This window comes from Ranitomeya imitator, chromosome 2 (assembly GCF_032444005.1).
Source record: "Ranitomeya imitator isolate aRanImi1 chromosome 2, aRanImi1.pri, whole genome shotgun sequence".
NCBI lineage: Eukaryota > Metazoa > Chordata > Amphibia > Anura > Dendrobatidae > Ranitomeya > Ranitomeya imitator.
The window spans coordinates 189,676,008-189,698,900 of NC_091283.1; the positions used below are offsets into that span (position 1 = coordinate 189,676,008).

The following is a 22,893-nucleotide window of genomic DNA, read 5'->3' on the forward strand; positions in this document are numbered from 1 at the left end:
GGGAGGTAATAAATGCGACGTAGTGAGTGTCATTGCTGGGAGCTTGTGCTTAAAAGGATTGTTTATATGGGAGAAAAAAAAAGAAAAAAAAAAAAAAAAGTGATAAACTACTGGTCTGTACGGTAGTAGGTCAACACTATGGGCAGGGACCACCAGGGAGACTGAGCAGCGAGGCATTCAGGAGAGTGTCAGTTAAATAGTGGCAAATGTTGGATTTTTATTTCATAAACTTAGTAATCCATCATATCAGAGAAGTCTGCTTCTTTCTCCTAAAAACTTTCACAAATAAAATATTTACTGAAGACAGATTTTCCCATTATGGACAGTAAATTGAAAATAAATGATCAGGCCAGGTAGAGAATGCAGATTTCTCTGATTTTACAAAGTTTATTTGCACGTCTATATTGATTTTTTTTAATGGAAAAAAATTACAATAAACCTTTTCAGGCAAGTGTATAGATTTCTCAAATTAAATAAACTTACCTAGAGTGCCCACATCATCCCCAATCGCTTCCACAACAAAGTCAGCTGACTTTCCAACAACGCCTCCTTCTAAGCCGGGTCCCCATGCTCGTACTTTCTGCTGGCCACATTCGGTGCCGACCTTAACCTCAAATGGACTAAGGATAAAGAAAGTTATTAAAATCCAAATAAAATTTGCTCCAAGTAGTACAGATCTGCAGAAGAGACATGAGAACCACCTCCATTACTAACCTCCTTGGGATGTTCTGTCCTCCCCATGTAATGGTGACTATGTAGTTTCCAGGTGTGGTTGGACAGTATTCAAAATAATAGACGCCATCTCCCAAGTCCTTCTGCTTAACACGTTCCTCAGTTCCCTCTGTAAAAAGACATTTGCAAAGTTAGTTGGTGCTAAATTAGTTGGAAACAATAAAAATGGAGGATTGTAAAGCAGAAAACTAAGTAATTCGTGAAATTAACTGCAATTGTCAATTAGGATAGTCTGAATTTATAGAGTGCCCATACTATGACTGGCACAAGCACTAAGTGCTCACATGTGGGCAGCTTATTGTAATAAGTGTAGAATAACCAATATTGTGCCACATAATGGCAGTGTTCCCCTGTGTAGCCTCTTGAAAATGCTTTCAACATGAAACCTGTACATGCACTTTAGTTCGAAAGCGTAAAGGGAACCTGTCACCCCCAAAATCGATGGTGAGGTAAGCTCACTCATCAGGGGCTTATCTACAGCATTCTGTAGATAAGCCCCCGATGTATCCAGAAAGAGGAGAAAGAGGTTAGATTATACTCACCCAGGGGCGGTCCTGCTCCGATGGGTGTCTCCGGTCCAGAACAGCGCCTCCCATCTTCATTCCATGACAGTCTTCTGGTCTTCACGCTGCGGCTCCGGCGCAGGCGTACTTTGTCTGCCCTGTTGAGGGCAGAGCAAAGTACTGCAGTGCGCAGGCGCCGGAAAGGTAAGAGACCCGGCGCCTGCGCACTGCAGTACTTTGCTCTGCCTTCAATAGGGCAGACAAAGTACGCCTGCGCCAGAGCCGCAGCGTGAAGACCAGAAGACTACGTCATGAAATGAAGATAGGTGGGGCAGGAGTGGACCTGAGACACTCATTTGACTGGACCACAGCAGGACCACCACTGGGTATAATCTAACCTCTTTCAGGTTACATCGGGGGCTTATCTACAGCATTACAGAATGCTGTAGATAAGCCCCTGATGACGGTGAGCTTACCTCACCACCGATTTTGGGGTTGACAGGTTCCCCTTAAGAAAGATTGTGCCAGCTTTCAACTTCCACAAGGTTTTTGTTGCTTTGAGCCCACCATAAAGTAGGGGCAGATTCCAACAGTGTTACCTATTTTTCTCTTTCCTGTAGTTTTGATAATTTGCTGTAGCCCTGCTAGTACTTTCAATGACCATTCTTTTAAACCCCACCCCCTATTGGACACTTTCCTCCTATACAGTGCAGCCAGAGTTGTCAGTGGTGTGGGTGGGAGTATAAAGCAAAAACTACTGGTTATGGGGGACTTTAACTACCCGGATATTAACTGGGAAACAGAAACCTGTGAAACCCATAAAGGCAACAGGTTTCTGCTAATAACCAAGAAAAATTATCTTTCACAATTGGTGCAGAATCCAACCAGAGGAGCAGCACTTTTAGACCTAATACTATCTAATAGACCTGACAGAATAACAAATCTGCAGGTGGTTGGGCATTTAGGAAATAGCGACCACAATATTGTGCAGTTTCACCTGTCTTTCACTAGGGGGACTTGTCAGGGAGTCACAAAAACATTGAACTTTAGGAAGGCAAAGTTTGACCAGCTTAGAGATGCCCTTAATCTGGTAGACTGGGACAATATCCTCAGAAATGAGAATACAGATAATAAATGGGAAATGTTTAAGAACATCCTAAATAGGCACTGTAAGCGGTTTATACCTTGTGGGAATAAAAGGACTAGAAATAGGAAAAACCCAATGTGGCTAAACAAAGAAGTAAGACAGGCAATTAACAGTAAAAAGAAAGCATTTGCACTACTAAAGCAGGATGGCACCATTGAAGCTCTAAAAAACTATAGGGAGAAAAATACTTTATCTAAAAAACTAATTAAAGCTGCCAAAAAGGAAACAGAGAAGCACATTGCTAAGGAGAGTAAAACTAATCCCAAACTGTTCTTCAACTATATCAATAGTAAAAGAATAAAAACTGAAAATGTAGGCCCCTTAAAAAATAGTGAGGAAAGAATGGTTGTAGATGACGAGGAAAAAGCTAACATATTAAACACCTTCTCCACGGTATTCACGGTGGAAAATGAAATGCTAGGTGAAATCCCAAGAAACAATGAAAACCCTATATTAAGGGTCACCAATCTAACCCAAGAAGAGGTGCGAAACCGGCTAAATAAGATTAAAATAGATAAATCTCCGGGTCCGGATGGCATACACCCACGAGTACTAAGAGAACTAAGTAATGTAATAGATAAACCATTATTTCTTATTTTTAGGGACTCTATAGCGACAGGGTCTGTTCCGCAGGACTGGCGCATAGCAAATGTGGTGCCAATATTCAAAAAGGGCTCTAAAAGTGAACCTGGAAATTATAGGCCAGTAAGTCTAACCTCTATTGTTGGTAAAATATTTGAAGGGTTTCTGAGGGATGTTATTCTGGATTATCTCAATGAGAATAACTGTTTAACTCCATATCAGCATGGGTTTATGAGAAATCGCTCCTGTCAAACCAATCTAATCAGTTTTTATGAAGAGGTAAGCTATAGACTGGACCACGGTGAGTCATTGGACGTGGTATATCTCGATTTTTCCAAAGCGTTTGATACCGTGCCGCACAAGAGGTTGGTACACAAAATGAGAATGCTTGGTCTGGGGGAAAATGTGTGTAAATGGGTTAGTAACTGGCTTAGTGATAGAAAGCAGAGGGTGGTTATAAATGGTATAGTCTCTAACTGGGTCGCTGTGACCAGTGGGGTACCGCAGGGGTCAGTATTGGGACCTGTTCTCTTCAACATATTCATTAATGATCTGGTAGAAGGTTTACACAGTAAAATATCGATATTTGCAGATGATACAAAACTATGTAAAGCAGTTAATACAAGAGAAGATAGTATTCTGCTACAGATGGATCTGGATAAGTTGGAAACTTGGGCTGAAAGGTGGCAGATGAGGTTTAACAATGATAAATGTAAGGTTATACACATGGGAAGAAGGAATCAATGTCACCATTACACACTGAATGGGAAACCACTGGGTAAATCTGACAGGGAGAAGGACTTGGGGATCCTAGTTAATGATAAACTTACCTGGAGCAGCCAGTGCCAGGCAGCAGCTGCCAAGGCAAACAGGATCATGGGGTGCATTAAAAGAGGTCTGGATACACATGATGAGAGCATTATACTGCCTCTGTACAAATCCCTAGTTAGACCGCACATGGAGTACTGTGTCCAGTTTTGGGCACCGGTGCTCAGGAAGGATATAATGGAACTAGAGAGAGTACAAAGGAGGGCAACAAAATTAATAAAGGGGATGGGAGAACTACAATACCCAGATAGATTAGCGAAATTAGGATTATTTAGTCTAGAAAAAAGACGACTGAGGGGCGATCTAATAACCATGTATAAGTATATAAGGGGACAATACAAATATCTCGCTGAGGATCTGTTTATACCAAGGAAGGTGACGGGCACAAGGGGGCATTCTTTGCGTCTGGAGGAGAGAAGGTTTTTCCACCAACATAGAAGAGGATTCTTTACTGTTAGGGCAGTGAGAATCTGGAATTGCTTGCCTGAGGAGGTGGTGATGGCGAACTCAGTCGAGGGGTTCAAGAGAGGCCTGGATGTCTTCCTGGAGCAGAACAATATTGTATCATACAATTATTAGGTTCTGTAGAAGGACGTAGATCTGGGTATTTATTATGATGGAATATAGGCTGAACTGGATGGACAAATGTCTTTTTTCGGCCTAACTATGTTACTATGTTACTATGTTACAGCTAGGAGCTAGTAAGAGCAAGTACTAGAGCCAGTATATATGTCATTGTATGGTGCTCACTGATAAGAAAGCAAACCTGGTGACAGATTCATGTTGAAAAAAAAAAAAAAATTTGGTTTTAATGTTAAAAACCTATTTTGTGGAAATCTGTAGCATCAAGTGTCATTGCAGTCAGTAAACCCTCCTACTATAAGCTGCCAGACCGGTCAAGTCATGGAAATGTCACTAAGGGGCATTTCCATTTAATAGATGTGGCTCACATTAAAAATGTTCCTCCTCCGAAGCTCTAAGAAAGAGGCCAGTAAAGGAATGGGAAGGGTTCCTCTCATGGGAGCCCTAAGGCAGCAGCCAACTAAAAAAAAAAAACTTGGAATTTAGGAAGGGTCACAGCTAAATACTATGGGCTGTTAAGACCAAGGAATTCTTGACATGAGAACTACTAGAAGCTCTCACGTGGACTTACCTCCCATAAAAGACTGTAGAACCAAGCGATTAAAGGACGGCATGTCATTACAGCATCAAGCCAGGAGAGGACATCTTACCAGATGTGAACCTCATTTCTACACAGTCCCCAGAGACATTGTTTTACCCGTGCAGATTAGGAACTTCAACATAGGAGGGAACAGGCCGGCATGTGTCCCAACATCTTACTCACTTGGTCCCTTGATTACAACTTTGAGTTCTCCACTTCCGGCTCCTTTGGTGTAGACCTTGAAGTCTGCAGTCTCCTTCACACGCACCCCCTTTGGCTGCAGGCCGCGGCCCACAGCGTGGCAGGCGCTAGGATTTGAAGCTAGAACATCAGAAGAGACATTTATATTTTTAGAAAAAACATTACAATAAAAAAAAAAAAAAAAAAAAAAAAAAAGTACACACTCTGATCACACGTTCCTACTTGCATAAAATCTGTACGCCACAATAAATAAGGGTTACAATTGTACAGGATGTGGCTACAACTTAAAAAAAAAAAAAAAAAAAAAAATGTAAATCCGTAAAGAAAAATCTAAAGATCCATGTACCACACAACCCCAGCACACTGCATGCAGATATACCGTAAATCTTTCATGTCCCCCAAACTAGCAGAGGACGATGTAGCAAGAGACAGGAGAGATCCAGCAGTCTGACCACCTTCCCCAGATGAAGGCATGAGGGAAAGAGAAGGAAAGAAAATGAAGTGTGAAGTCAGAAGTAACCAGGCTCAGGGTAAAGGAGGCGCCGAACCAGGGCTAAGAAAAGGTTTGCAACAGCTTTAAATGCAAGGTGCTCGCCAGTGAATGGACTACAACTTGGGGCGCATTCAGATGTCAGGTTTTCGAACAGGTTCTATTTTTTTTAATGGATAGAATGTAGTCAATGGGGCTGCTCACATGGATAATTGTCGCTGACCAAGTGGTATGCATAAAATTACAGAAAAGTGTCCGCTTTCGATCAGTCTCAGATCAAACTCGCCAATACAAGTCTATGGGTCCATAAAAAAAGGGAAATAAAAAAAAGATACTTCAATGCCATTTGTGTGCGGTGATTTTCACGACCTGTTTGGAAGTTTCTCAAGCTTTTTTCAGTTTATTTTTATGGTCACCCAAGAAAAAAAAAAAAAAAACACGGGCCATGACCAAACTGATCATAGGATCACAAACACCAATGAAACGCAGACAGGTTTCAGTGTATGAGAAAAATCACTTGACGTCTGAATGAGGCCCAAGATGCAGGAGGACACGATGGAGGCAGTTTTACACCATCGATTATGTTCCATCTGTTAAGTACAAGGTCACAGTACTGAATGCACATTTGTTTTACACTTATAGAAAGAAATGTGGAAGATACCAGCACAAAACTGTAGCAGGAAGACCATAAGAGAAGCCATAGGCCAGTTTAATAAGCCACAATCCAATCGCAGAATCAAGCTGGGACTCGTCCTGGGCCTTTTGACCTGAACGTTGCCTCATTTACCCACACAGCTATTGATTTCAGGTCAGGAGACCAGCAGCCAGGCATCATGGTCTGTATTAGGCCTGGCATATGTCAGATGCATGAATTTGGCCTTACAAAACATTAATGACTCATAATAGGAGAAAATGGTCTTTTCTGGCAGAATTCATGCAGAGATTTGTGCAACGAAAAGGTTAATTTATCGGATTGCAAAAACTGTGCAGGCTGCAGAAACAAACATCAAGTTTTGCAGTGGATGCACTTTCTGCAACAAGTCTGCTCATGAAGATGTACCATGAATGAGAAGATACATTAAGTGGCCATTGTACACAGCCGAAGATACGCCTTAGGACTGGATTCACATGCAGTATATGGTTTTTCAGTTTTATGAATAATCCTGGAAGGGATATAAAGTATGGTATCTGGAGAATATAGAGGACTTCTACATCTCAATCCAGCTAGTCCCATTTCTGGTCCAGGCTCAAACGTCTGGATGTTGAGATTCCAGTAGTCGGGCTGTCCGAGATTAGATGAGCAGCAATTTCTGCATGTGTGGCATAACCAGGCAGACCCAAAACTCATTTACACAATAGAGTTTCTGGATCTTTACGTAGATTAAATTGGTCTACTAGGGCCTATGATTTTCAGGAGTGTTCCGATTTCAGATCGCCAGCCTTTTCTTACTCTAAAAAGTTTTTTTTTGCCTAGGGTACCAGGAGCACAACCCAGGGGAATAAGCGGATCACCTTAATCCTAAGAAATAGTTTCTTTTGAGGAGAAACCACCATTATAACTTTTTCAGCCGACTAAACCACAATGCTTGACTTCAGGGTTTAATATAGGAAGTCAGAACAAAGGAGCCACCGGGCTTGTGTGTAGAGAGCATGAAATGGCTAGATGCAGAGATCTGACCTGCGGAAAGTTTCTCACCTTCACCAATTGTGACGGTGTAGGGGCTTTTTGGAATCTGCACTCCCCCAAATGTGATATAAATTGTATAGACTCCTTCCAAGGTGGGTTTATAGGTGCAGCGGTACGTGCTGCTGCCCTTATCCTCTAGCTGCACTTCTGCGGTATCTGGCTTTCCATTTGGGTCCTGAATGATCACTTCTACCTCTCCAAGACCAGCACCTAAAATAAAGCAACCGAGAGTTAATACGACTAACACTTACTATGGTAACTGAGTATATATAGGAAGTGTGGTGCAAAAAAAAAAAATTTTATAACATGCAAACGCCATATTGTCATAACTATTCTGCAGAATGAAGTAGAACTAACAGTCCACTTATTCCATGTCCAGACTTCTTGAAACTGCAGGCCTTAATCATGAAGCGATTGTGGAGGGCTCAGATGGATTATTAAAGCAGACAGCTGGTTTAAATAAGATGCCCTAGATTAATAGGCTTCAGGATTAACAGCTCAATGTCATACGCAGCAGGTCAGAGCCAAGGCTAAAGCTGCTTCAATGGACAGAAGTTGCAGGAAAATAAATAAAAGATTAACTAGGCATTTTACCTGCAGTGAAGATCTCGAAGTAGGTGGATTTGTTTGCAATGTTTCCGCTGGCCTCCAGACCAGGTCCTTGTGCAGTGACTTTACTTGGATCCCCATGAGACTTGTCCACAGTCACCTCAAACGGGCTCTTTGCAATATGCTGTCCAGCAAAAAGGACAGTAACCTGAAAAAGAAGGAGACCGGCATTAAAACCCATTTACTATAGTGGACCAATATATCTATCAATATCAGAGCTGAGGATGCAGAGTCCCCGCAACATCTCACCTTGTGTAAACCAGTCACTTTAGGAATATAGTAGACCGAGAAGGTTCTGTTCTTGTCATTGTTGGCAGTCACTTTAGCCTTAAAAAAAAATAATTATCTCCATGACTGGACGTGAAGGTTTCCCGATTGTCAGCAGAATCTATTTTGATTGATTCATTGACCAGGTCAGTAGTCACAGGAGGCTCATAAATCTTAGCTTCTGGGGTACCCAGTGCAGTTTGTGGTTCGCTGAGCTGGAGCGACGCCATGTTTGCAGCATGGTGCTCAGATAACATCGCGCCAGCCCAAACGCACATGTCAGGGTAGAGATTCACGAGCTTCCTGATCAGTAGCTGGTAACCAATTATCTAGCCAGTGGACTAAAGTTCCATGAACTGATCAGCCCATCTCTAGTTGTAGGTGATGTTTGATTTTTTTTTTTTTTCACATCACTTTAGAGAAAAAGGGAATCCTGTCTACACATTCAAGGCACTTACACCATGAACAGCAAGAAATAAAGACCGCTTCCTGCATTGCAGACAACCGCTTTGCTCTAAAACACCGTAGCAGCACTTTACAGAAAACGGTTTGGAGAACCAGGTAGTGGGAGAAGAGTAATGAGGTCCCTCTGGCTTCTCACCACCCAACAGTTAAGTTGTGCAAGGTAGGAAGAAGCCAAGAGGGAGACATTGAGCACTTTCCTCAGGGAACCACTAAACACAAAGATCTGGGCAGACCGTATACATCGGCTGACCGGTTCCTTTAGTTTCTTACCTCTTCTCTGTGACCGGCAGGATCCTCCACGTAAACAATGACCTCTCCAAGTCCAGCACTGATGGTCTCTACAGTGAACTCCGCACGCTTTTTCACCATGTTGCCAGTTGGCTCAATACCTGCATGAAGTTATGGATTTTACACCACATCTGCTACTCAGAACGTAGGTTTTTTATTGTAAAAAGGACATACCTGGCCCATAGGCTCTGGCTTTCTTGGGGTTCAGCTTGGGTCTGAGTGGAGCTCCAGGCTTCAGCTTGGCTTTTGGGAACTGAGACAGGTAGGTCATGACTGAGTGCTCGTCTACATTTGGATCTACAATTTCCTCAGGGGTGATGACCTGTAGAAGATACAGTCATGTATAAGTCAATCTAGAGGACTCGGAGAAAAGGTGACAGGTTAGACTTTAGTGACAATTCGATTTACATGTTCATCTTTCACTATACATATAGGTTGTGGCTTTACTGCTTTTTTAAGAGTTGTATAGATGCGAAAAGTCAGTCAAGTGACTTTAGGATTCTAGAACATGGGATAATTAACCATTATACATTTTATGACTTAAAACTGAAGCAGGGAAGATCTACTTTAGGCATGTGTCAGAGCAACAGAGTTAATGAAGTCTGTCAGCAGGTTTTCGCCATTTAATTTGAGCAGAGTAGAGTAAGAGCCCCTGATTCGAGGGATGTGTCACTTATTAGGTTATGTGCTGTAGTTTCAATAGGATTAGTGTTTTTCAGCAGATCACTGCTGGACTAGTAATCATGTGCAGGCCAGTCAGGCTAATCTGCATAACCCACCCCTACCACTGATTGGCAGCTTGCTGATAATGTACACAGGAAGCAGCCAATCAGGGTGTAGGTTATATAAAGGTCAGTATTCTGACCACTGCTACATCTACAGCATAAAAAAACTGGGATTTTATTAAAACTACAAGCAGCCCAGTAAGTGACACTGATGGAATCAGGGTCTCCGCCCCTACATCAAGCTGCACCCAGATTACATTGAAAAAAACAGCTGACAATTTCTCTTAAACATGGCGTTTGGAGTAGTTGGCATAAATTGTTAAAGTGTGCAACTGGACTACTGCAACCTATATGCCATTGTCAAAAATAAAGAGACAAAACAATTAGTATACATTTATGGTGTCCCCTTTACTGTATGAGCTTCAGACACTTTTCTATGGACAAATGAAGTGCTGACATTATGCACCGGCCCAACCAAAGACCACATTTGGCACTTCTGCTGGGCGAATTCCTGGCTTATATGCCAAAAAAAGGTTAAGATTTTATCAGAGCCCAGTGCGTCATATAAACAATTCCCATTTACCTGAGGAATTCCTAACCAGTCATCGGCCTGCTGCATGGCTTCACGTGCGTTGTCCACAGGCTTGCTGGTGTCCCAAGAGTCCCAATCAGGGCACAGGCCTAGAAGGCAGAGTGAGCATAAGAAAATGGGGCAAAAAATAAAAATAAAAAAAAGTTTAAGATGTCAGTCCCAAAAATTACACATTTTGCTTAAAGTGGTATTCCCATCTCACATTCTATCCCAATATTTAGTAGATTCATTATTATCAAATATTTTTAATTAGAAATATAGTATATTTCTTTTGATTTGTTATGTCACTTACCCCATGTGCAGGGCATTGTAATAGCTTAGGCATCTCCATGGTTACGACCACCAACTTACTGTCACTACGAGTGGTCATATCCATAGATACCCAATCTACTGTAATGCCCTGCACATGGGGTAAGCAACATGGCAAGTAAGAAGAGCTACACTACACTGAAGGTATTGGATGATATTTATTACTACACCTACTACATATTGTGATGGATTTGGAGATTGGAATACCCTTTTAAAAAGGTTAGAACTGGGTTTACACATTGCCACGATATGTCCGACTTATTGTAGACTCGAATCCAACAAACTGGACCTCCATCGATCTCAAGATCTGCCCTCTGGTGTGCACTGCCTTCAGTGGAGAGATGGTCATAAATCCCAAACAACTGAATAGGAATTACAGCCATCACAAGAGATGCAGACATAACCAATGGGACCACCGCCTATTATTCATTTATGGCATATGCCAATCCATGTTTTACAAGTGGTAAATCGGGCAATACCCCATGGAAGGAGAGTTCATCCTCTAAGCAATCCATGCCACCTACCAGGAGCGCAGCTGTCAACAAGGGCACCCAGAGCTTTCCCGCTTTGCCAATCCCTGCTGAAGTTTGTGACCGGCAGCTGGGGCAGTTTGTTCTGGATCCATCCCAAGAGCCTCTGTTTCGGTGTCTGTTTCTTGGTTTCTTCATCCTCCTCTTCGTCCCACATTGGCATGGAAATGGAATAATGGAGAATAAGGGTCCAGATAAGACCCAGGATGAGCTTGAGGTTTCCATCAACAATGGCTTTGCTGTCTAAGAAACAAAAGCAACATCATCATTTATATTGTTTTTTTAGTATTTCATTAAAAAAAAGCCATAGTCCAATATTTAATTTTCTCTGTAGCCACAAGGTAAAACTCCCAGACCTAGTATTCAGTCTGCAAATGCGTGTGCTGAAACTGCAAATATTTCTAGAGTTGTGAACGGCAATCTGTCTCCTCAAGGCTGTATGCCTGGAACAGACAGTGTTTAGTCTCCATCAGTTTCCTTAAAGTGATCAATCACAGGATTTACCAGTGAGAACACAACATGTAGGAGTCTCTTCCATAGTGTAAACCATGTTTGACCTTCACTGTAGGCTCATCGCAATTAGCCACTTAAATCGTCAGGCTGGAAAGTGTCAGTGGAATGACTTTGGAAAACAACAGTGACAAGGAGAGAAAATAAATTAGTGGTGGAAGATATTCTAATATTCAGCCACCAAGTTCACAACCTATAGGAGTCATTAATCAAATATGGGAGACTCCGCAAAACATCGCTGACCGATTACAAAAAGCATTTAAGGGAATCAGATGCATGGTGTAGGGGCAGAGAGCCCAATTCCTGCATTGTGCAAGTCACTGGGCTGTGGAAGAGCTGCAGAGATTATCTGGATGGCCTTGCACAGGACACCTAGTCCTGCAGTGATAATCTCCTGCTGATAAAACACTGATTGTATTGAAACAGCAAAGTGCTGAGCAACTGGCATGACTGGAATCAGGCTTGCTCCAAGTACCAAAAGTCTGTCCGATTCCCGTTATAGGGGGTTGTCTCCTACACACCCTTTAATATAAGCCGTGGCAGAGGACTGCACCATTCAAGCTCATGATGCACTGAAAGCAAATATGGTAATTTTGCAGCAGGCCATTTCCCAGGCAAAGCCACTACAGAGGCAATATGACAATTTAAACAAAATGGTCATTAGGTAAAAACAGGGACCAAGAACTGACACCCATTGGTTTATAATGGGGGCTCATTGATTGGGATTGTGAACATGCAGAAGAGCCCCTTACACATGTAGAGGGACACTAAATTATACACACAAACCCTCATCCTGTAGCACAGGCTAGTTAAACATGAGCTTACATGTACAGCCCCCCCCCCCCCCCCCCAAAAAAAAAAGCAATAAGAAAAAAACCCATGTGTTCTCAGTGAGCTTTCAATGCCCAGCCAGGCACAGCGTAGGAGGAGGAGAGGATGCAGTTGTCCAACATCCACGTTTAGGCCTACTAATTGTTTCCAGCTCTGCTAGGAAGGGGCTTTCCTCTGCAGCCTGCAACATGGAGAGACAGATCATCGCTAGAACAAAGGACGGCTAATGCATCCAGCACATGCATCTCTCCAGCCAGTAAGGTCTGCGCTTACAATAAGAAAGCGGAAAAGGAGGTGGAGAAGAGGCGATATGTCTTCTAGAGGTTCGCTGCTTACAGTCACAACTGGGATCCTTACCAAGTTCTCCAAAACACACCTGGTTATAGAGAACAGGCTGGAAAGAGCCAAAATGTGGATCCACGCGACAATGTACACAACATCCAGAATACAAGAGGATGAGGTTAGAGCAGCCAAAACCCAAAAAGGTCAATTTCCTGCTAGGACCTATGCAAAATTTCAGTTAAAAGCACATGCACCCATTTTTTATTTTTACAGTAAATCGGCCATTTAATGAGAGAAGCATAATGAGGGGCTTGGTTCCCGATTCTGGAGAGGTCACTTAATAAATTTTATGTTATAGTTTGATGCAATAAGTGTTTTATCAGCAGGAGATCATCACTAAGAATAGCTCTCATTCGCAGGTAAGTGGAGCCAATGTGTAACCCCATCCCCGATCAGGGTGTGTGGAAGGGGTTATACTGCTCCATATGCTCAGAAGGGGGAAGGGGGGGGGGGGGCGGGAGGAGAAAAAAAATCAAAAAAAAATCATGGGATTCTATCAAAACTTCATTAGTCCAGTAAGTAACATAGCTGGAAGCAGGCTCCCTGCACCTACATCATGCTGCTCTTAGGTCTGTATCTGCCAGCAAGTTTTGCCATGTAATCTGAGATTTAGTGCCAGACACCACTAACATCTTGCCATCAATTTATGCATTCGCTGGGGTTTTGTACAAATTGCACCAAAACCTCAGATGTGGCCATTACATGTGAACACCCTCCATCCCCCCAAAGGGCAGCAGATTCATTAGATTTGAGGATGCCATGAACACATGACAATAAGGCCCTGATCGTTTTATTTAATGAGCAGACCACCCACAACCCTGGTCTAGATGAGCCGAAAGACTAAACTGAAGCAGAAAATATATTTTACAGTTTCACCTTCAGAGTGTGGCAACTTTTTGCAGCAATTAAGGACAAGCTAGCCATCTCTCAGCTAAAGTCAAATCACTACGGAATAATCGGTGCCTCACTGCTTTAGTACATGACTCCCGTTAAGGTTTTCATCCTCTAAATATATTGTAATCATATTATATAGCGCTGAATTTACAATTGCTCATTTTGCTTTCTACCCAGCTAATTACTCTGCTCCATGTAGAGACCAGAAGCCTCTGTCTGCATGAATCATTCCCCTCTTCAACTCCTGACCCAGTTGCTCTTCTCCCCCATTGCCATAGAATCTTGCAGTGACTCAACTTGCGCAGAGAAAATTGGCCTCCTGTTTATACATAGAACTTTGGCTTCTTTCACACTTGCGTCGGTACGGGTCCATCGCTAAGCGTCAGCGCAACGTACCGATGCACGTTGTGAAAATTTGGCACAACGTGGGCAGCGGATGCAGTTTTTCAATGCATCCGCTGCCCATTGTAAAGTCCTGGGGAGGAGGGGGCGGAGTTTCGGCTGTGCATGCGTGGTAGGAAATGGTGGACGCGACGTACGAAAAAAAAAGTTCCCTTGAATGTTTTTTTTCGTGCCGATGGTCTGCCAAAACACGACGGATCCAGCGCACGATGGACGCGACGTATGGCCATATGCACAAGTCTATGGGCAAAAAAACGCATCCTGCGGGCACATGTGCCCAAAACGACGGATGCCAAACGACAAGTGTGAAAGAGGCCTTAGAAGGCTTCAGCTAGTCCAGTTTTACACAGCGGTCATACACCTAATGGAAAAACAGTTAAGTTAGCCGGGTAGAAAAGCAAAATGAGCAATTGGAAGCACACTGTTATATAATATGATAATATATTATAAGAATAAAAACTGACAGGAGGAGTGCTTGTTTAAATGACGTTTCACTGCTGACATGAAGAGACACTTGTCAAATTGAATACAGACTGGGCTTGCATTTCACAGGCAAAATGTGGATAAAGTCTAGTTTACCGTATTTATTTATTTTTTTTTTAAATGGATGGATGACCGATAGAGAAGATTTGATTTTTTTTTTTTTTGTTTAAGTCTATAAGTTAGCAAAGTACTTCCTAGCAGTTTCTATGTGCCCTTTGGCACCATGGTTTTTCTGGCAGTCAATGTTACTGTGGCATGGTTTTGAAGTGCATTTTTTTGCCACCATAGCCCATACAGTTGTCAAACTTGCTTCCCATAAAAAAGTTGCATGTTCACCCATGAGAATTGCAATTTGTCGAATGTTTGCATGTGGTTCTCAGCCACACAGCAGCTACTGTATGTGAATACTCCCCAATGAGCTTCACTAGTGCTGGCTGTAACTGCAGCATTCAGATTCTTCACTTAACATTGCTCAATGCAAGCGCCAGACCTTAGCAGACGCTCGTTTCCTTACATTATATCAGGACAAACTGATTGGGGCGATACAGAGGGAACGGGGAGCACACCAAGATGCCCAATGGCCTAATGAGAGTGGCTAGATGGGGAGAGGAAACCCGTCTAAGGCTATGTGCACACGTCCGGATCTCTTGCTGAAATTCCCTAAACAAAAACCGGACATTTTCTGCAACAAATCCACATGCGGATTTTTCGTGTTTTTTTTTTTTTTTTTTGCTTTTTTTGCAGATTTTTCCAGAGGTTCTGGGATACAATAATATAGTGGGAAATCCGCAAAATAATGAACATGCTGTGGTTTTTTTTTGCGTAAAAAAACACAGCATATGCACAAAATACCGGATTACGTACCGGTAATGCTCTTTTATAGAGCCCACGACAGCACCCACTAGAGAGAGGGGATCCGCCCCTAGGAACAGGAAACCTACAGAGAGATAAAAGGGGCGGCCCCCCCTCGCTCCTCAGTTGTTTTACAGAGAATAGGAGGAACCGCCGCCAAGTTTTAGTTAACAGGTTCAGGTATATACATATATACACATTTACAACTTCATATTATATCTTTCTAATATTTACACCTCACCAAACAAGCACCATGTGCAACTATATACAGAAAAGGGAGGGATGTGAACGGGTGCTGTCGTGGGCTCTATAAAAGAGCATTACCGGTACGTAATCCGGTATTTTCTATTCGCCACGACAGCACCCACTAGAGAGAATTGCAGAGACTATAGACTGGGTGGGTTTACTGAGTCAAGGACCGATACACCAAAAGTTAGATCAGAAGCAGAGGATAGATCTAATCTATAATGCTTATAGAAGGTATTTGGTGAAGACCAAGTTGCAGCCTTACATATAAGGTCTATTGGCACATTCGCCCTTTCTGCCCAGGAAGTCGACAAGGCTCTTGTAGAGTGTGCTCCCACATGCATTGGAGGATCTTTCCCTCCAGCTTTATACGCCAAGATTATGGCCTCTCTGATCCAGCGAGATAATGTGTTCTTTGTGACTCCGGCACCTTTGGTTTTACCCTGGAAAGACACAAAGAGAGCCCTACTCTTCCTCCAGTCCCTAGTTCTCTCTAAATAGGCTAGGACAGACCTTTTTACATCTAGGGTGTGAAGTCTTCTTCTGGAGTTGAGTGGTTCTCATAAAAAGGTGGGTAACAAGATCTCCTGGGATCTATGAAAGGTAGAAGCCACCTTAGGGAGATAAGGATCTGTTTTTAAAAGTATCCTATCTGATGTTACCGTTAAAAAGGGAGGATCTATAGATAATGCATGGAGATCGCTCACTCTTCTGGCAGAGACTAATGCCACTAGCAAAACAGTCTTCAAAGAAATGTTCTTTAGTGAGGCTGTATGGAGAGGCTCAAAAGGTGGTTGTGTTAATGCATTCAAAACTATCGAAAGATCCCACTGAGGAACGTTAATTGGTTTTGATCTTTCACAAGCGGATATAAACCGGGATATCCATTTATTTCCTGCAATGTCATGATTAAAAAGAGCTCCTAATGCTGAAACCTGCACCTTCAGAGTGCTCACGGAGAGCCCTAATTCCAGCCCTTTTTGTAGAAATTCTAATATTTGAAATATAGGAATCTCAGAGGAAAATTGTGTAGTATGAAATTGAAGGAATTTCCTCCAAATTCTAACATAAATCCTGGTAGTTGAAGGTTTTCTGCTCTTCATAAGAGTATCGATTAACCCATTAGAAAACCCCCTGAGATTTAGTAACCGCCTCTCAAACTCCAGGCAGTTAAGTTCATGCCCTTTGCCTGAGGATGGAGGAATGGACCCTGAGAGAGCAGGTCCTTGGACTGAGGCAGAATCCATGGATCTGACACTGACATCGCCCTCAGCCATGAGAACCATGGCCTCTTGGGCCAAAATGGGGCTATCAACAGAACTTTTGCGCCCTCTTCCCTTATTTTTCTTATTACTATAGGTAATAGATTCCATGGAGGGAAAGCATAGGCCAGATCGAATGTCCATGGCGTCTGGAGGGCATCGAGTATGTCTGGCTTGTCCTCCCTGTTTAGAGAGGCAAACATCTTGACTTGACGGTTGGCTCTTGTGGCAAACAAGTCTATTTGAGGAACACCCCATCGAGCTGTTATTGCCTTGAAAATCTTCCTGCTCAGCATCCATTCCCCTTGATGAAGAGTATGACGGCTCAGGAAATCGGCACGAAAGTTGTCTGTGCCTCTGATGTGTACTGCCGATAGTGATAGTAGATGACCTTCGGCTAATTCCATGATGTCTGATGCCACCTCCCTGAGTTTGTCCGACCTTGTACCTCCCTGATGGTTCAGATACGCCACCGCAGTGGTGTTGTCGGAGAATACTCTTGTATGAGAGCCGCTGAGCTGGGGAAGAAAGTGGAGAAGGGAGTAATATACCGCCCTCAACTCCTTGACATTCGAGGAATCATCAAGATCTGAGCTGGACCAAAGATCCTGAACCCATTGATCCTGAAAATGTGCCCCCCAGCCTTCAGGACTAGCATCTGTGGTCACAACACTAGAAGGAGTGATTACCCATAGAACCCCCTTTGAAAGATTATTCTGATCCAACCACCACCTAAGGGAGTGTAATACTTCCGATGTTAGAAAAACTGTTCTATCCAGACATCCTCTATTCTTAATGTCCTCCTCCAATACAAATTTTTGTAGCTGCCTAGTATGGAACTGTGCCCACTGTACCGCAGGAATGCACGATGTTAGAGAGCCTAGCAATGACATGACCTGTCTTAGTGACATACTACGTCTTTTTATTGCTGAGGACACCTTATCAACTATGGAGAATTTCTTATCCTCAGGCAGTTTACAAATCTGGTCAACGGAATCCAGAAGGAGCCCAAGGAATCTTTGACACGTTACAGGCTGAAGTCTAGATTTTTCCCAATTAACTAGCCAACCCAGGGATTGTAAGGATATGACTACTTCCCGTAATCTCTGCTCACACTGTAGGGGGCTCTTTCCTACAATCAACAGGTCATCTAGATATGGAATGACCAAAGTATCCTTTACCCGTAAAAAGGACATTACTTCTGATAGTAACTTAGTAAAAATCCTTGGGGCCATAGATAACCCGAAGGGCATTGCTCTATATTGTAAATGACGAATTTGCCCCTCTATACAAACTGCTACCCGAAGAAATTGTTGGTGTGAATTATGAATGGGAATATGGTAGTAAGCATCTTTTAGATCCAATACTACCATGTAACAATTTGGAAATAGATTTTTTATAGCTGAACGAATGGATTCCATTTTGAAGGTTTTAGGTTTTATAAAGGAATTCAGCTTCCTCAAATTGATTATAGTTCTGAAAGAGCCATCCGGCTTACTAATCAGGAACAAGGGAGAGTAAAAACCTCTCCCTATCTGGGAAGATGGAACCTCTACTAGGACATGTTTGCGTAGGAGGGTTTTAACCTCGGTTTCAAGTGCCTCTTGCTGAGGCTTGGATCTTAAGGTGGTAAGAAGGAAAGAATCCGGAGGAGTTTTAATAAAGTCTAGTGTGAGGCCTGAGGATGTTAATTTAATAGCCCATTGATTAGTTGTTATTTCTTTCCATTGATGACTGAATTGTTTTAGTCTTCCCCCCACCGGAGAAATATCACTGATGGAATTTATCGGTTGGCTTGAAGGGGCGTTTATTAACAGATTTCCTTTTTGTTTGAAATCCTTATTATTCCACCTGTCTCTGAAGCCTCCCTTTCTTCCGAATGGTGGCTTCCTGAACGCCCTTCTGTAAGACGGAATAAAGGGATTAGGGAATCCTTTCTTCCTCTCGCCCGCCTTAGTGAGAATATCATCAAGGACTGTGCCAAACAGGTACTCAGCCTGACAGGGTATGGAACATAATTTGGATCTTGACTGGGCATCCCCCTTCCAGTTTTTTAACCATAAAGCCCGCCGAGCCGTATTAGCGAGATTAGCTGTCCTGGCCGCCAGGCGGAGGGAATCAATTGAGGCATCTGAAATAAAAGCCGCAGCACCCTTAATCAAAGGGATAGATGCCCTTAATTTTTCTCTAGATACGCCACTTTTAATCTTCTGATCCAGCCAGACTAGCATTGATCTGCCAGTACATGTGGCTGAAATAGCCGGCTTGAATGCCGTGACACAGGCCTCCCACGATTTTTTAAGGAGTGCGTCTGATTTCCGGTCCATAGGATCTGATAAGGAACCTGCATCCTCTACTGGTAAGGAGAAACGGCGAGATGTAGACGCAACTGCCGCATCGACTTTTGGTATCTTGGCCCAGGTATTCAAATCCTCATCAAAGGGGTAGCGCCTCTTACAGGATATTGGGACCAACCCCTTTTGACCTCTACTCCATTCTTTTTTAACGAGATCTTTTATGGCCTGATTTATTGGAAATATGTGGCCTTTCTTCTGAGAAAGACCAGCGAACATAACTTCTTGTGGCGTCTGGGGATCTTTTGATTCAGACACCCCCATCGTATTTCTCACTGATTTTACTAGGTTGTTTATGCCCTCAGTTGGAAAACAGACGAAGTCCTCTTCCTCTGAGGAATTAGATTGCTGAGAAATATCAGAGTCGACCTCCCCACTCTCCGCTGATGTGTCAGCTCTAGGAGAGGATGTTTTCCTCCTTCGTTTCTCCATATTTACTGAAGAAGTAGAACCACCTCCCAACGACTGGAGTTCTTCCCGAATTATGAGACGTATCTCATTCATTTTAACCGATTCCTCCTGCCGTAAGGTGTTGTCTATACATGCCTGACAGACTTTTAAGATAGGAGTCAGGCAGGGGTTCGGTACATATGGCACATTGTTTGTGCTTACTCTTCCCCGTCCTCTTTGCCTAGAAATAATATAAGCAAAGGAATCAATATAAGCTTCAGTGAAGCTATATACGCACTCACCCAGCGTAATATTTATACCGGCTGCGGAGATGCCTTAGCTTGGGGTGTGGAACGGGAGGATTTTCTTCCTGATTTATCAGTGGAGTCACTTATTTTAGAGTGTCCACTATTCCTTTTCCTGGCTTCACCACTAGGGACTAATGGCTCTTCCATAGGGTGCACCCTGACCTCCTCTTGGGACGACATAATGGCACACTGACTGCCTTAACTGACTACACTTTATAGTGTAGTAATGTACACACCCCTTGCTTTGTCTCCACTTTTTTTTTTTTTTTTTACTTACAGATCCGGCGTTTAGAGTAATGGCACCGCATGGGGGAATCCAATATGGCGGTTCCCCCGGAAATGACCTCCAACACCGTGCCCCGGAAGTTCCTCTCCATTTCCGGGACGCCGACGCTACTGCGCATGCGCCCGCGTCCTGTATGCCAGGAGACGCCGCTGCCTGCTGCATCCCACCATGTCACCTCTTACCTTGGAGGGACAGGAGGGCCTCGTATCGTGGAACCGTCTCACCGCTGCTCAGACGCACACCGGAGGACGTCGCACCAGGTACCCGCACTGTCGGCGTCTCCACAACGGTGTCCCAGCAGGGAGACCGTTGGATAACTTCAGGCTGCCTGTCAGCCGCACCAGATGAGGGGGGAGCCCGCAGGATCATTCCCCCGACTGTCTACCTGCTTCCGGAACCCCTGCCGCTCAGCAGAGTCGTACAGGCGGTAGTCCAGGCAGGTCTTCCTCTTCCTATCCATAGAGTCTTCTCTGTGGGTCTCCATCTAGGAACAGGAAACCAACTGAGGAGCGAGGGGGGGCCGCCCCTTTTATCTCTCTGTAGGTTTCCTGTTCCTAGGGGCGGATCCCCTCTCTCTAGTGGGTGCTGTCGTGGCGAATAGAAAAATTGCGGAATGCATTCTAAATGAGAGGATGCATATGTATGTGGATTTTAAGCTCTTTTTATAGCCAAAAAAAAAGACACGAAAAATCCAGGAGAAATACTGACGTGTGCACATATCTTTAGGGTTCATACCCACTTGCTAGAAAGAAAAAAAAAAAAAAGTCTAATCTGGACCGAAAAAATTGGGTGCAAAGTATGCAATTGTCATGCGAGTTCAATGCGATTTTTAATTGCACCATCCGTTTTACATCCGTATGCATTACGGTTTTTTCTCTGCAACTATTTTTTTACAATCATCATTTACAGGACCATTTACAGTGTTCTATGCCACAAAATGGTAAGGTACCTAAAAAAAACGGACAGAAAACAGATGGTCCGTATTCTGTGCGTTTTTCTCGCACCCGTTGACTTGCATTGGCGAGACTTGCAGGAAATTGCAGCATGCTGCGTTTCTCAGTCCGAGTTTGGCTGAGAAAAAAAAAATATCACAAATGAGATGTCACCTATTGAATAACATTGGTCCGAGTGCAATCTGATTCTTTATCGGATTGCATTCGTCCGTTTTGCAAGAGAGTGTGAGCGCTTACTGTCCTAATCCCAACAGAAGACTGCTACATGACTAAACTACAACTCCGCCAACTCTGCCCCTTAATGCAATAAACTGCAGAATGACATTTCTTCCCACATTGCACAAAAGGAATTCCCCCCCAGCAGAACTCCCACTGCCCCAAAGCAGTTAGCAAATGTTATAGACGTGACTGAAGACAGAGGAAGCGTTGAGATGTCTGACTGGTGAGTTCACATTAGAGGGATTTTTCCCGTATAAGGCCTGTGCTACTGAATTTAATGTTTTCCTGCCGCTCCTTGTTCACATTCGAACGTTCTCTCCACACTAAACTCAGAAGTTTCCCAGGCTTGGAGACCAGGTCAGTGTGCTACGCATCCATCAAAACCAGCTACGTTGGATCTTAGCCAGTGTGCCTACAGAGACCCCCAGCCTTTCAGGTTTTTTTAGGCCACAAAGTTAAATAAGACACCTGTCATTTACTGATACCATTGTCGTCAGTAGCTTTATCAGACCCCCAAATGACAAACCTGCCAGGTATACTATTCAATTGAGAGACAGGACCCACTTAATCCCAAGAATGAAGAGGCTGCAGAACTCAATCCCCAGCAACACCGGCCACCTGCACAGGGACCCGCGGCACAGCCCTGTTCTGGAGTCACTGCGGGGGGGCACCCCTGCACAGGAAGGGTCAGGAGACCATCTTATGCGCAAGCGTATTGTACTCAAATAACCCTTTAAAAATTGAAAACGTTATCAGAAAATGACATTCATTTTAAAGAAATTTTGGACCGTGTCTCCCCACCCCTCTCAATATCACGATCTGTATTAATAAAGATCTTGCCGTTTCCCCATTGCCACTGAAAGTCAAATGGTCAGCAAAGCATTGCAAAAAAACAAAAACAAAGCGAAAATTCAATGATGAATCAGACCCCGAATTCCTGATTCAGTAAGTGCACATGTACATTAGCAGCAATACATAGATAGACCCCATCTTTTGAATTTCGGTAGGGTGGCGCATTGATGGACCCACAGAAGTGCCAAGCAAGCGTGAAGCAGCCATAGTCCGCCAGGCTCTCCTCTGCAGAGCTCCCCTGAACGCCGCACTTTAATATGGTTTGAGGTCACGTTTAACCATGGAATAAAGTTGCACATCAAGAAGGATCCTGGCGAGTGCTCCAATGCTTCAGCTTCTTAGGATACACATTTTCTGAAGATGGCTTCTCTATAAGAAAAGGTCACCTGCACATGGAATACACTTATGCTACAAAGGTTTTTAAAGACTGGAATTTTTTAGCAGATTCACGCACCATTAATATAATAATAATAATAATAATAATCTTTATTTTTATATAGCGCTAACATATTCCACAGCGCTTTACAGTTTGCACACATTATCATCACTGTCCCCAATTGGGCTCACAATCTAGAATTCCTATCAGTATGTC

At 43.3% G+C, this 22,893-nt stretch overlaps 1 protein-coding gene across 4 annotated transcripts in view; it reads right to left on the reverse strand.

The window, feature by feature from the left end:
• Positions 1 to 22,893, reverse strand: part of FLNA (filamin A) — a 144,247-nt gene that overhangs the window by 38,578 nt on the left and 82,776 nt on the right. For all 4 annotated transcript variants that reach the window (XM_069748390.1, XM_069748389.1, XM_069748387.1 and 1 more), the window contains exons 3-12: positions 11,112 to 11,360; positions 10,270 to 10,367; positions 9,136 to 9,283; positions 8,944 to 9,062; positions 8,191 to 8,268; positions 7,927 to 8,089; positions 7,342 to 7,542; positions 5,138 to 5,275; positions 715 to 841; positions 484 to 620 (exon numbers count right to left, since the gene is read on the reverse strand). In XM_069748390.1, coding sequence (XP_069604491.1) covers positions 484 to 620; positions 715 to 841; positions 5,138 to 5,275; positions 7,342 to 7,542; positions 7,927 to 8,089; positions 8,191 to 8,268; positions 8,944 to 9,062; positions 9,136 to 9,283; positions 10,270 to 10,367; positions 11,112 to 11,360 — 1,458 coding nt within the window. The remainder of the gene's footprint in view (positions 1 to 483; positions 621 to 714; positions 842 to 5,137; positions 5,276 to 7,341; positions 7,543 to 7,926; positions 8,090 to 8,190; positions 8,269 to 8,943; positions 9,063 to 9,135; positions 9,284 to 10,269; positions 10,368 to 11,111; positions 11,361 to 22,893) is intronic.